The sequence below is a fragment of the Martes martes genome (genome assembly GCF_963455335.1).
Source record: "Martes martes genome assembly, chromosome: 14".
Lineage (NCBI taxonomy): Eukaryota > Metazoa > Chordata > Mammalia > Carnivora > Mustelidae > Martes > Martes martes.
In genome coordinates, this window is record NC_137902.1 from 63,530,307 (window position 1) to 63,544,726 (window position 14,420).

Genomic DNA, 14,420 nt, shown 5'->3' on the forward strand with positions numbered 1-14,420 from the left:
TTATATGGGGAGAACAAAGTGTTGTTGCTATAGCATCATCATTGACAAAACTTGGGTAGTAGAGGTGGAGTGAGGAAGAAAGAAAATACTGTGGAAGTAATGGATTCCCCAGCTTTTTAACTGAGAAATCAACAATTTTGTAAGTCGACAAATTAAGAAATGGAGAAGCATAAGGTATATTTTAAAAAATATAATTGTAACTACCAGGATAAATACAAAAGGAAGGTATTAATTATGAATAATTTCTCTGAGGAGTAGAAGTGTACTTTCCTATACCGTATAATTTTTACCATACATCATAGTATGTATACAGACACATATATACATATGTGTGTATATGTATAAGAATGATATCTGGGGGTGCCAGGGTGGCTCAGTCAGTTGAGCTTCTAACTCTTGGTTTCAGCTCATGTCATGATCTCAGGGTCATGAGATAGAGCCCCATGTTGGGCTCTGCACTCACCCCCTCCCCCACTTGTACACACACATACACACACATACCCATTCTCACTCTCTCAAATAAATAAATAAATAAATAACAATAAATAAATAATTTTAAAAGAATGATGTCTGAATAGCATCAAAATTGAGCCAAAGGAAGCATGAAAATTACTAGGAAGCTGTAGCTTTTGAGATCCACTGCTGCTTTGGTGACCTCAGGCTGAAGATGATTTTGGATCGCATTGCTGTTGGGAGGTCATAGGTGCCCATAACTGCATGTACAATGTTTAAGTAGTTTCAGAGAGGGACATCTCTAGGACTGTAGGCATAGGATGTGTGCATATCAGCCGAGCGGTTAATGGTCCTAGATGTTAGTCAATGTACCTGCTATGACCCTTCCTCCCCTGCTCATACTGCCCTACCCAGAATATCATGTTGAAAGATGATAAAGTAGCATCAATGTTGGTCTTCCCTTAGGGATGATCAGGGACCAGATTACAGTCATTCAATACCCTACTCACTGTCCATAATGTGACCTGGTAACTAGAGTTGAAAGAGTTCGGTAAATTCCTTTTCCTAGGAATTTAAACTCAGAATGTGGAAAGACTTGCCTGGAGGTGGACAGGGTCAGAGAGCTGATATGAAAAGGTCTACAAATTGTAACCATGAGATCCCAGAGTCACTCAAGTCCACAGCTGTCTTACAATTCCAGCCCAAGTCTCTACTGTAATGCCTGTGCTTGATTTCCAAGGGGTTCCATCTCCTATAAGACCATATGTACCCTTCTAATAACTACTCCTTTTACTTGAATTAGCTTGAGACAGACTCTTGCATGCAACCAAAATCACTCGAAATGAAAGAAATGTTTGACAAGGGTTTCACTTTGCATTCAGAAGGCAAGAGAGGCCTGGTGACTGCTGTCCCCTGGGACAATAAGGTGAGCTCCACTTTGTGCAACCCAATCCTATACCACAAGAGCAGGCTGCATGAGGCTGAAATTGATTTTTTGAGAAGAGTAGTTTTTAAAAAAATGCTTTATTTTTTTCTTTTTAAAAGTTTGCTGCTCTATTGGATTGGAGATGTCAAGATAGTTCTCAAAGCCACTAGTCTTCTTTTAGATAGATAGATGAAAGATAGATAGATAAATTTATTTATTTATATTAGAGAGAAAGAGAGAGCACATACATGAGTGGGAGGAGGGACAGAGGGAGAGAGAAGATCTTAAGCACAGTCTGCGCTGAGTGTACAGCCTGAGGCAGGGCTCAATGTCACGACCCTAAGATCATGACTCTGAGATCATGACCTGAGCCTAAACCAAGAGTCGGACACCCATCTGACTAAGCCACCCAGGTACCCCAACCTCCAGTCTTCTAAAATGAGCTTAGGAGAATTTTTTTTTTAAATAACCTCAAAGTTCCATTTAATGACAGTTTTGTTTTTCAGACCCAGAGGAAATGGAACCTATACTGACCTAAATCTTCAAAACAGAGAGCAGCAAAGATGTTTGGAAGCTGTTAGACTGACTTTCTTCCTTTCTTGTTAAACCCTTCTCCTGAAGCTCTTCCTAGGAAGCCTGAGAAAGAGAGAAGCAAACCCTGAGAGCAGGCAACTGGTCTGCCCAGCAGCCAGGCCTTGCCATTCTCCTGTTGAACACAAAACTTTCACAGAGTATGAATATCAAGCAAAGCCATTTTGTGAGCCTGATGGATCAAGATAAAGACAGGATCACTCTGTAATTGTGTCTGAACTCAAACAAAACATGAACATTGTCCTAACTGTCCAAACAGTCCCCTATCTAAGTAAGCTTTAAGACAGCCCATTACAGAATTAACCCCACTTCCTGAGAGCATCCAATTAAAGTCAAGCCCCACTTTCTTAGTCCTCCTTAAAGCACCTAACACAAGCCCATATCCTTTCTAGTAAGTTCTCTCTAATCCTTCTAATATCTTCTTCCTGAGATGCCCACAGTTCTCCCTGGAGTATGCTCTTTCTCCCTAAAAGACCACTAAACCCAACTTGTTCAGCAACAGATGTATTCCTGATGGTGTTCAGACTGAGGCTTTGACGGGTGTTATGTTTGCCTGCTCCACTCCTAGTGTTACTTGTCACAGATCATCAAAGAGCGGTTCATGGAACTAACTTTTTTGGTCCAGGAAATAATCACCAGTGTTACCAAGTACTTATTACCTGCCAGGTGCTTTGTATAGATTAACTCATTTGATCCTCACAATGGCCCTATAAGTTAATAGGCTTAATAAGGAAACTGAGGTACAAAGGTTATAACACTACTAAGTGGCTGAGCCAGGACTTCAAGGCAGCCAGCTGGCCGGGCTCTAGGCTCCAGTGTCCATACCACCCTGCCTCCCTCTGCACCAGTACACTGTGCTCTTGTGTGTCACTGAATAGCGTGAGGTCACTGGTCACTATGCCATCACCCCACAATGAAAAGCACTATGATAAGCAGTCCCAGGAAATCACTGCTGGGTTTCCTGAAAGATATGGAGGAATACACACCCACAGGGAAAAGAAAAACTTCCTGATAACCGTATCAGAAGTAACTGAGCTTCTAAACAACTGGATTTTTTTCACTTCATGAACACACTAATCATATAATTCAGAGTTTTCAACCTAATTTTAAGAAAGGTAAGGGATGATCATAAGTTGAATAAACCTAAACAAGATACTCCTTTTGTGTTTTTCTCTGTTTTACTAATGCGGTCAAGAGAAGATCCCTGTTTGGTAGTAATACGACTGTCATTTCTTTTTTTCTTTCAAGATTTTATTTTTTATTTATTTGACAGACAGAAATCACAAGTAGGCAGAGAAGCAGGCAGAGAGAGAGGGAAGCAGGCTCTCTGCTGAGCAGAAAACACTATGGGTGGGAGGGGGCTTGATCCCAGGACCCTGGGATCATGACCTGAGGGGAATGCAGAGGCTTAACCCACTGAGCCACCCAGGCACCCCCTGGCATTTCTTTATCTCCCCAGAAAGAAGGGGGTTGAGGTACAGAGTCTTAGAAGGCAATAATTAATATCTAGTGAGATTTCAATAACTTAGTTTCATTTTGTTTTATTTGTTTTTGTAATACCTTCTATTTCTGGCTTACTATACTGGTTTTTCCATTTGTAAGTGACATAAAGTTTCATTTAAAAATTATTTCAGTAAAAATTTGAGTTCATTTAAAGAAAAATTTCAAATAAATCGTGGTACAGGCAGTAGGGAAACAAGGGAACAGAAATCATGAAGGTATTTTAGGAAACCCTGACTTCAGTTTCCTCTTCACCTTGGATGCTAGAAAGACCAGAGTTGAATTCATTGGTCATTGACCTCAAGGGTGCCTTCCCAGCTACATGAATTGCTCCCACAAGTCCAACCCCTGGCTTTATCCTCTCCTTCCTTCCTCTGTTTGCCCTCTGCCTTCCTGCCTTGCTAACCTCCAACTTTCAGAAGAAATTCCTAGAGGTGGGGGGGGGGGGGAGTGAGAGTAGGGACGACATAATAAAGAATATCTCTTTGCTTTGATAACACATTGACCAAAGAGTGGGAGTAACCTGGGCTACCCACTCCTTAAATGAGGTGCAGGGGCCGCTCTCAGAAAACCCCCATCTGATTTCCTCTAGTCCTGCGAAGTTTTATTCTTCAAACTGCGCAGGAACAGCGTTTCCAAAACTGCTTGGACAGCGGATTCTTTGGCCCTCCTCCGTTCCAGCTTAGAGTCACTATGACAGCTTGTTCCCATAAGAAGTGTGAGTGAATCAAACTACTTCGGTGGAAAAGCCAGGGAGGAGATGCCCCAGATGCGTCCTCCTCCCCCCTTTCGGGCTATGGAGCACCTCGACCCTCACTCCACCCTATCTCTGGGAGTCGGGAAGTTTTGGAGGACACCCTGCGGGGGTGGGATGGGGGAGATTGCAGGGCTGGAGCCTGGCTCCCGGGATTGAGAGGGAGATGGGCAGCGCCGGGGAATAACGCCCCGGAGATCCCGGAGGTGCAGCCCCAGAACTCCCTGGAAAGCCCAGCAGTGTAGACAGGCTGGGTTTAGATTCTCCCCTCTTTGAGAGTTGTCAGGAAGTTTGGGGGAGGGGCGAGCCGCTGTCTCCTGCTCTCCCTGCTCGGGAGGCTGAGGAGGGACGGCAGCAGCGGCGGGTCTCGAGCTGTCAGGTTCCCGCCCACGGGCGGGCTCCGGGGCTCCCGAGGGGGCCCGCGGGGGCGCAGGCGGGGGGCGGGGGGCGGGGGGCGGGGGGCGGCGGGCAGAGCGCGCGGGCCGGCATGGAGGGACTGGTCCTGCTCAACGATCTGGCCACCCGGCTGCTGTTCGTGCTGCACTCTCTGGTTGGGGTCTGGCGAGTGACCGAGGTGAAGAAGGAGCCGCGGTACTGGCTGCTCGCGCTGCTCAACCTCTTGCTCTTTCTGGAGACTGGGCTCACCCTCAAGTTCAAGCGCGGCAGAGGCTACAAATGGTGAGCGCACCCCGGGAAAGGGAGGGCGCGCGGAGTCCCTGGGCACTGTTCCCTATGGCGTTCGCCCGCAGCCCAAGAGCCAGTCTCCCCGCAGCCCGCCCATTTCTTACTCGGATTCTGACCCTCTTTGTCCTCGCCGGGAGCTTCCAAGGAGCGCGAGATGCTTGCGCATCTCTGGGACACGCCGCGGTACCTCAGGGTCCTTCCTGTCCCAGGGCAACACAGGGCAGGCTCAGTCTCTGCCCCGTGTCACCCAGTCCCAGGCTTGGCAACTTGGAAGATGTGAAAAAAGAAGGGAAACACTTGCCTTCTCTGCAGAAGGTGCCCCAGAGCGGGGGAGTCGTGGGGCGGGGGCATGCCCATGTGCCCAGCTTCCTGAACTTGGGGTGTGTGGGTGTGCACTCGCTACTCTGTGCCTGCGGGTGGGGGGGTGCCTTTCGCTGAGCACTAGCGACTTTTGTAAGAGTTTGTGTGCATAGAACAGCCGCCTAGGGCAAGAAGCCCCTCGAAGCACTTCCGTGCCGCTCTGCGTCGGCTTCAGGTGCCGCAGGTTGGTTCCGTGGGACCTCGGTTAACGGAAGTTCACCTTGTCAGAGAAGGGTTGCCACGCGGGTGGAGGGACTAGCAAGGAAGGGTCGAACTTAACCTCGACCTGCAGGAACTACAGGTTTTGTGTGATGTTTTATTTCCTCCCGGAAGACTTGACTGGCAATAGAAGACTTGAGAAAAAGAGTCTCTTGCCATTTACAGAGAGTTTCCACCTCCATCCCTCCACTCCCAGTAGATTTTTATCCAAACTTCTCCAAGCTAGGCCTCTTCCTGTATTAATTTTTAAAAACAGTAAGACTAGAGTCACATAAAAATTCAGTAAAATTATACTATACATTAGTTTTTAAAAAACAGTAAGGCAATATTTTCACATGTCAGTAATTTTAGAAATACTTAATGCTGGAAGAATATATTATTAGTCAAATCAAAGAATTACATACACAATGGCATTATAGTCAGCCACCATATTGGGGGGGGATAAACCCCTTGTCTATAATTTTGCATATTAAACTGCAAAAAGCTTTGTATTTTGTGACAGTCCAAGGGTGAGAATGTGCTGTTGTGTCTCTTAAGATGAAGTGAATCTTGCTTAAATTTCCCACTTTTAAAAATTATCAGAATTATCAGTGAAAAAATTATTCAGGTAGAATCCTAATGTAATGCAATAAGGATGGAAATGTTACAACCCCTCCCCCCACCCTATGATCAGCTTATTAAGGAGGAGAGATCTGAAGTACTTTCCAATGTGTCCTTTAAAAACCTCAAAGAAAATTGTCATTAGCTTCCCCAATAAGTCTTAGGGTTAAAAAAACAGAAGGGGAGAAGAATGTTCACCCAACAGGTCGTATGAGATTTATTTCATTTTTACTGAGTAGCTTTGAGATTCTAGGGTGGAAAATATCTTCAGTAGCAGGAGCCTGCGATCTGAGGCTAAAAATTGTTCCATGGAACGTAGTTCTGTCACCAGCCAACACAGCTTCTGGGAGAAAGGTCAGCCTTAAAAGGGGGACCAACCCAATGGTCCGTGAAATATTCTCCCTTGTGCTCCAAGAGTAGACCAGAGGCTTTCACTCATGTTAAGTCAGAATTCCCCTCCAGTTATGTAGAAATACTGTAGCCCATTGAAACTTTACCTTCATGTCTATACCATCACTGGCAGCTGATTACAACCATGAGAGGAAAAATGATTGGGGCAAAAATAGATGATCAATGTGTAGAATTAAATAGGGAACTGGGGACCTATTCGTGTGTAATGTGGTCTCAAAATCAGAAGGAAAATGGAGCAATGGAGCAATACTTATTTGCTCTGAGGTATTGGGCATGTTACTGAACCTCTCTGACCCTCAGTTTCCTCATCTATAAATACTTATAGGTTATTATAAATTAAATGAAATAATATATTTTATGGTTGATGAATAAAAAGGAATTATTTTTTAAATACTAGGATTTTTCTCTTTTTTTCTTCTTATTAAAAAATATTATGAGTCAATTGGACATATTTTCTGTCTGTACAAGTCCAGCAACTTTACTTGAGGGACTGGCCAATAAACCATTGGCTCAGAATCAGAAAGTAGAAAAAATTTCTCACCTTTATTTCAGAGCAGGCCGTGATGTGTAATGTATATTTTAGCATTTATTGAAAAAATTGTGCTGGCTCAGTATCTAGACTAATATTGGAAAATAAGCAAAGAAAATAGTAGATTTGACTTAGAAAATTTCAAGAACTGAGTCTTTGTAAATGATCTAAATAAAAATGTGATTAATAATGCTTTGTTCTACTGATATTACTAAATGCTTTGTTCTGCTGAGCCTGAAAATGTGGTCATTTTTGTGGTGGACAAAGCTTACACACTATTGTCAGTAAGTTTAAGGAGGAAAAAATCAGAAATTAGGATGCTGAAAAATAGACAATTATCCATGTATAACATGGTAACAATTAAAAAGTATTTGATTTGAGACATATTTCATTGCTGGGTTGAAGTTTTCTAAGTAAGGCAAGGCATGATTTTTGTTATTTTTGTGTGATTAAAAAAACAATTTCCATCAGGAAATCAAGACTGATGAAGTAAAAAAAAAATTAAGTAAATATGACAGTATCTAGATCTTTCTACAGAAAAAATGTAAATATATAGATTTATGTACAGATCTATGTATTATACACCTTTTGATCCATTGGTCTTATAATTTGGAATCTACCCTATAGAACCCAAGGTGGTCGTATGTAAAGCATACATACGAAAATATTAATTTCCATCTTGTAAGTTAAAAATAAACCTAAGGGGCACCTGGGTGGCTCAGTGGGTTAAAGCCTCTGCCTTCGGCTCAGGTCATGATCCCAGGGTCCTGGGATCGAGCCCCGCATCAGGCTCTCTGCTCAGCAGGGAGCCTGCTTCCCCCTCTCTCTCTGCCTGCCTCTCTGCCTACTTGTGACCTCTCTCTCTCTCTCTCTGTGTCAAATAAATAAAAAAATCTTTTAAAAAATAAACTTAAAAACAACCTGATTAACCATCAATAGACTGGTTGAAAATTTTTAATATACCCACACGATGTATATTTTGATGGTATTAAAAAGTGATGAGCTGGAGTTTACTATTGACCTAGAAAGATGCCTATGACATGTTGTCAGGAGAATAAAGTTACAGAATTATGTATACTACGGGTTAATTTCTTTTAAAGGACTTGTCAAAGAATTATCCTTTGTATCAGTTGGATACATTATCCATCTACAAGTTAAGAAGAAGAATAAGGCGAAACCTTCCCATACTTAAAATAAATCAACCAGTCAAATAATGCCTGAATGGTAGATGAAGCTCCATACATACAGGAGGTGAAAATTTCTTTTCCAGAGCATCGAATCTATGACCCTCATTTAGATTACTCTGGTCTATTCTGAACATTGTGCTTTTTACTAACTTTTGCACCTGACCCCACATAAATCAAACCCACAGAAATCATGGAACGATACATTGAGCTATAGAGGAAAATGTGAAAAAAAATTCCTGAACTATAGCAAACATATTACACTTGTCAAAAGAATGTTTCTTTAGCTATCCTTTGGAAAGGAAACATGGAACTAGTGCTGCTGAGCTCAGCTGTCCAGGGACAGCAACATTACGTCAACACTCATAACTTTCAGTTGGAGAAGTTTAATTTGTTGGAATCCTATAGGATAGAGAGGGTGAGCCAATGACACATCCCTTGTTAAGCCCAATAAATGTGTGCTGGTGTAATTTGCTCCTTTTCACCTGGTATTTATTAATTTCACATGAACATTCACTTACATTCCTATATGATGGAGATTAGTATTGCTTGGTTTTTTGTTTTCTTGATTTTATTTTCTATTATCCGGGTAACAGTCTAATAGATCTATGAATTACCATTTAGGTAAAGTCAAACACAAGACAATGTTTCTGTTGCTTATTTGCCAATACCAATAAAATATTTCTCAGGAGTAAGAAAAATGACCAAGATTGTGAAAAGTTTGAAGACTGTTTACTTGAAAGGAGGCAGTATCTGCAAATAAATAGAAATCTAAGTTGAATTTATTGGCAAAAATACTGATCAAGCCTTGAGATTCCCTCATCAGAATTTCAAGAATATAAGGTAAATATAATTGAGTTAATAAAAGACCTTACCTACTTGGTCACCTTTCTTCATTATATCTCTTTCCTATTTCCTTTATTGAGCTTAACCAAATGTCTATTTGTTGAATTACCCAATAAGTACATATGATACTATGCTAGACTCTGTGTGAATAGGCAGAAAGAACAGAAAACCAAAATATTTGAGATTTTAAATTTAAGGGTAGCATTCTGATTAAGTGCTCAAGTATGTAGGAATAATTAAGAATATTTAGCATTTTTGATGATCAGGCTCTTTCGTCCTACACAGATTATTCCATGTGATCCTGACAGCAGCCGCAATGATTTTGTTTCTCTGTTTTTCCCCATTTTTAGATGAGGAAACAGGCATAGAGCTATGAGGTCATTTTATTCACGATTACTTAGCTGGCAACTGAAGGAGCGGGGTATCAAGAGTCCAGCTGTTTAGGGGAGAAGGGATGTGATGAAGTGTATGGGGGTGGGGTGAGTAGGGAGAAGGGCCATCATGGCATTTGAGCTGGAACAGGAGATACGGGTAAGAGACAGGAGTGCAAAGGCTGTGTAGTTAAAGGATGTCCTGAGGGAGGCGAGTGTAGGAAACCTTGAGCAGATTTCTCTGGAAAGCCTTATCAATCTTCATTCAACAAATGTATGTGGAATAGCTAATAGGTATTAGACACTGAGTGTCAAGAATATGGAGGGTGAAAAAAAACAGGTAAAATTCTTCCCTGAAGGAACTCACGTTTTAGTCCAGGGACTCAGAAAATAAAGAAGTCAATAAGAAACAAGGGAGCTAAAAAGTAACAAAGAAGGATCTCAACTCTGGAGGCCTAAGTGGTAGCAGTTACAGAGGGATAAAGGAGCAGGGGAGGGTTCCCACTGGGTGGTTAGAGAAGCCTGGCTGAGAGGAGACATCGGAGGCTTGTCTGTTTAGAGAGGAGAAGGAGTCAATGTGGGAATAGCCAGGGCGATGAAAAGAGGGAGAGAGAAAGGCCAAGGGTGCCCTGGGACATTTCTGACATACTCCCCAGAAGACAGATACAACTGCATTTCTTTTCTCTTCCTCCAGGTCTCTACTCTTCCCCAGGTCCTTTGCCTCTAAGTGAAAAATTCCTTTTAAATTTTATATTGTTACCATATCTCATTTGAGACACCATGTGTTAGACAATGTCTGGGTGGCTCCCAACTACAAACAGGAAAGACAAATGGGGAATCAGAAGAGAGTCTATCCTAAATGGATTTCAAATTCAAACCAATTTTGTAAAAAAACAAAACAAAACAAACAAACAAACAAACAAAAACCCTCAATGTAGTCTGTTCTGAATACTCAGTTGTATTTAGAAAGTTCAACAGCAGAAGTGGAAACCCAGACTTGACAGAAACCATATGAAGCCGAAGCCTAACCTTGAACAAGTCTTGGGTTGTGTCATTCTTGGTCTTTGTCATTCTGTAGTATTTGACAGTGTGTATCTTCCTTCATCAAAATTGTTTAGCCAGGGAGGAAGGTGGGAAATAAAAGCACTCTTCTCTTGCTGATCTTTTCAGATATCAAGGAAGATGAATTGGAGAGATTTAGGAGACCCTGTGATTTCCATATGGCCAACTTGGGCAATGGAAATTCTCCCAGCAGATAGACTATTTCTCTTATTGTTCGCACTTGCTGTCCAGATTTCTTGAAATCTCTGTTTAGCTTTTAAGTTATTCTAGGAACACTTTCCAATGTGCTTTGGATTTATCAGCCCTGTCTGAAGTGTGTATCCAGAGTTTTATAATATTCATTGTCTTCGCAGGCTGTGTGTATGTGTTTTATATCCTGAGCCTTGAGTTCAGTGCACAAGGATGACTTAGGTTTGCATCTGTTTTGGAAGCACACATTAAATGTTATCAGCAAATGATTTTGTTTTTAGTGATCTGACTCATGGTTTAGGAAGAAGAGTCTTACCTTAACTTGAATTAGTAAAATACTTCACTCCTAAGAAACTGTAATATTTTCTTCTTTTATTTTACAATGGACTTGGGATCAAAGCAATAATTATGTCTGCATTTAGAATGGGAACCCCAGAAAACTGAACCATTAAGTGATGTCCATGCTTTTTTCAAGAGTATGTTCAACATAGACATTTAGAACTAAAAATGAAGGTTCTAGTATTTTGTAACTTCTTATACTTGACAGGGAGAAAAACAAAGTGCAAATTGATGTGGGCAGCTCCCATGAGCTGGTATAAATATATCCTTCCTCCTCAATTTCATGCATTTCTCCTTCTCATGCAGTGCCATTATTTGCATAGAGCATCAGGACAAATCTGAATAGTTTAACTTCTTTTCCAACAATGGAAAAATCATCTTTCACTCAAGGTCTCTTCTCCTCATATGCATGATCCTCATTACTCCAGAAGTTTCTCTGGAGCACAGGTATCAGGAGGGTTAGACTTAGGAGATATAAGTTATTTTGTTTAAAAAAAAAAAAACAGTGTTTTGTTTTTAAACAAAACAGGAGTTTTTATATGCAGGTATTGAAAATTGAACTTTCTTTGAAAGTCACGTTTAAGTGATATTAAGGACACACAGATTGTTAATATAAAATGCCAGATTGGGATTGATTTGGTTTCTTTTCTCTGAATACAAACCTACAATAATCGTTTAGAGAAGAGTGTTGTATTTTATCTTCAGTTTGTCTGACTGATTTTAAAAAGACCATGGATGTACAACTGACTTAATGTTGTATGCTTATTAGAATAAAAATTAGTATTCTTTAGGGGGAGGAAGTCCTGTCTACTATCAGCCTTGCTGCCAGTCCTGGTCGGGTCCTTCCAGTATTCCTTTGCTTTTGTAGGTCCCTGATTGAGCTTCCTGTCTCACACACCTGTTTTAATCTGCCTTGAACAGCCTCCTAATAAATTGGCTGTGCCATTTTCTGACAGTCCGTTAATAGTAGTGATGAGCATGATGATGAAGGTGATGGTGATGGTGACAATGGGGGTGGAAACAGCTATCAGTTACTGAGTACTGACAATGCTCCAAGCCTGCTTCCCATCCATTATGTCAGTGAGCCTCACGAGGACCCTAGAAGAGAGCTTTACTCTTTATTACCATTTGATGATGAGGATGCTGCTGCTCAGCAAGGCTCCACCTCTTGTCTAAGGTCACAACTAATTATACTAAATCACAGAACAATTCCTAGCATTTGGTTAGTGTTCCCATTTATTTTTTTTTTCTGTTTGCATGTTATATTTCAATTTCAGAAAGTGCATTATAAAAGAGAAGGGAGAGAGCACTCACATTTATTGAGCTGGGAACGTACAGGGCCCACATTACCTTATTTCGTCCTCACTAGAGCCCTGGAGGCACTATTCTTGCTTCTACACAGGAGGAAGCAAAGGCTCAGAGGCATCCTCATCCCAGTTCTGAACGCCATCAGCTGATTTCTTGTGCTCTGCATTCAATAAGCAGACTGGGTTTTATCTGTGGAAAATACAACTACATAGATTTTTAGGATCGAGGATTCCCGATAGTGGGCAAAGGGTCAGAGTATTTTGTCTTTTTCAAAATTGGGGTGACTTGAAAATGAGCAGTGGGATGATTTTGCTTAGAACGGAATGTAGAAGAGTCCAGGCTACACATGGACATGGCTCAGAGACTCTTGCACAAGTAGACATGCTTGGAAAGCCAACACAGGATGTAAAACAAAACAGAAGAGGGGGGAAATCCTCGAGCGCCTGTATTTTTGTTCCTAAGGTGAAGAAATAAGCTCTTCCACAGAACAGAAATAAATACCACTGTCTTTTATAGAATGAAATGAGTTACAGCATTACATAAATAACATCCATCATGCATTTTATCCTCTCAGAGACCATTAAAATTCCTGTAGTCATTAGCACTTAGGTTCACTTAATCATTAAACAATCAGTTATTGTACTAAGTGCTATAATGATGTTCTTGAAGGAATATAAAATACATGCAGTTATATGAGAACAGGAAAAAAACAACACCCTGAAGAACCAAATAATTTTCCACAAATTAAGTCCAAGATTGAAGAATGTTTGCAGAATAAAGATACGATCACTACAGTAGGCTTGTTAGGCAAGGGAAACTTCTCAGGTAAGTGATTTATGTACTGGCCTTTGTAATAGCTGGGGGTTTTACAAGAGTGCAGGAAAGAGAGAAAGGTTTTTCAGGTTGAGGGGATATCATGACGGCAGTAGTTAGGGTTTTTGTTGGAACCAATTCATTTAAGAAGATGTTGTGATTTTCTTTGCCTCAGAAATTTTATGAGAAAAATAGTACATAGATCTTAAAATTGATGCATATTTTGTTCCTATAAATTTTTTAGTCATACTGAAGCATACTGCTGAGCTTTGAATGTGAGCAGCTTCAAATTTAATAAAACTTGTTCTTGCTTTAAATATGCTTTGGGAAATTTTTTTTAACATTTTATTTATTTATTTGACAGACAGATCACAAGTAGGCAGAGAGGCAGGCAGAGAGAGAGGAAGGGAAGCAGGCTCCCTGCCGAGCAGAGAGCCCGATGCTGGGATCGATCCCAGGACCCCGGGATCATGACCTGAGCCGAAGGCAGAGGCTTTAACCCACTGAGCCACCCAGGCGCCCCTACTTTGGGAAATTTTTAAGTGAAGTATCTAGTACTAATTTTGCCACCAGTTTATATCATAATTTGGGAATATGACTTTATTAGAAAAACAACTGGCAATAACAATGAAAATTACAACAAAGAGCCCTACTATTCACCTCCAGAAGTATTCTCTTGGCAAACCTAAATGTGGGCGTTTGTGAAGGGCTTTCAAAGCATAAAGAAGGGGCATTCCCAGCCCATATGAAATTCCTCCAGTCTCCTGAGATCTTGTACTTCACCTGTTCTCCCAGAAGATCACGGAGAACACAAACCAATCATCTGATTTGGGTACCAATTAAATCATGCTCAACCCTTACTCGTTTTCCTCTCAGAGGGAGTTCTCATGAGCGTATGGCCCTTTGGTGTGGCCTTCTGCCTGCCTGATGGGCAGGCACAGGCAAAGGCTATGGGAGGGTGAGCTGCTTAAGAAGACAGACGGGGGGGTATCTGGGGTTGGATCCGTGTCTTCCCAGGTGTGCAGGGTTCTGTGTTCTGCAAGAATGTCTTCAGCTGTGTGTGGAGGCGTCATGCTGGCTGCTCTTCCCAGTGTGGACGGACACCACGCCGCTGCTGAACAGCCCAGATGGAAATCGCGGATGTTAAGGCCCACTTAGACAAAGTAGTCTGTGTGAGAGGACAGACAATCCTTAAACAGTTAGACACCGTTTGGGGGCTCATGAAAGGGTATCTTGACCTAGTTTCTTGATTCCATGAAAATAGGCCTATTATTATAAAGTG

The 14,420-nt window shown here is 41.5% G+C and overlaps 1 protein-coding gene across 1 annotated transcript in view; it reads left to right on the top strand.

Moving 5' to 3' along the window:
- Positions 1-4,710: 4,710 nt before the first annotated feature.
- Positions 4,711-14,420, top strand: part of TMEM26 (transmembrane protein 26) — a gene marked incomplete at both ends in the record, with an annotated part of 41,850 nt that continues 32,140 nt past the window's right edge. Inside the window, one exon of the mRNA XM_080823700.1 lies at positions 4,711-4,901. Within this exon, the coding sequence (XP_080679826.1) occupies positions 4,711-4,901 (191 nt within the window). The remainder of the gene's footprint in view (positions 4,902-14,420) is intronic.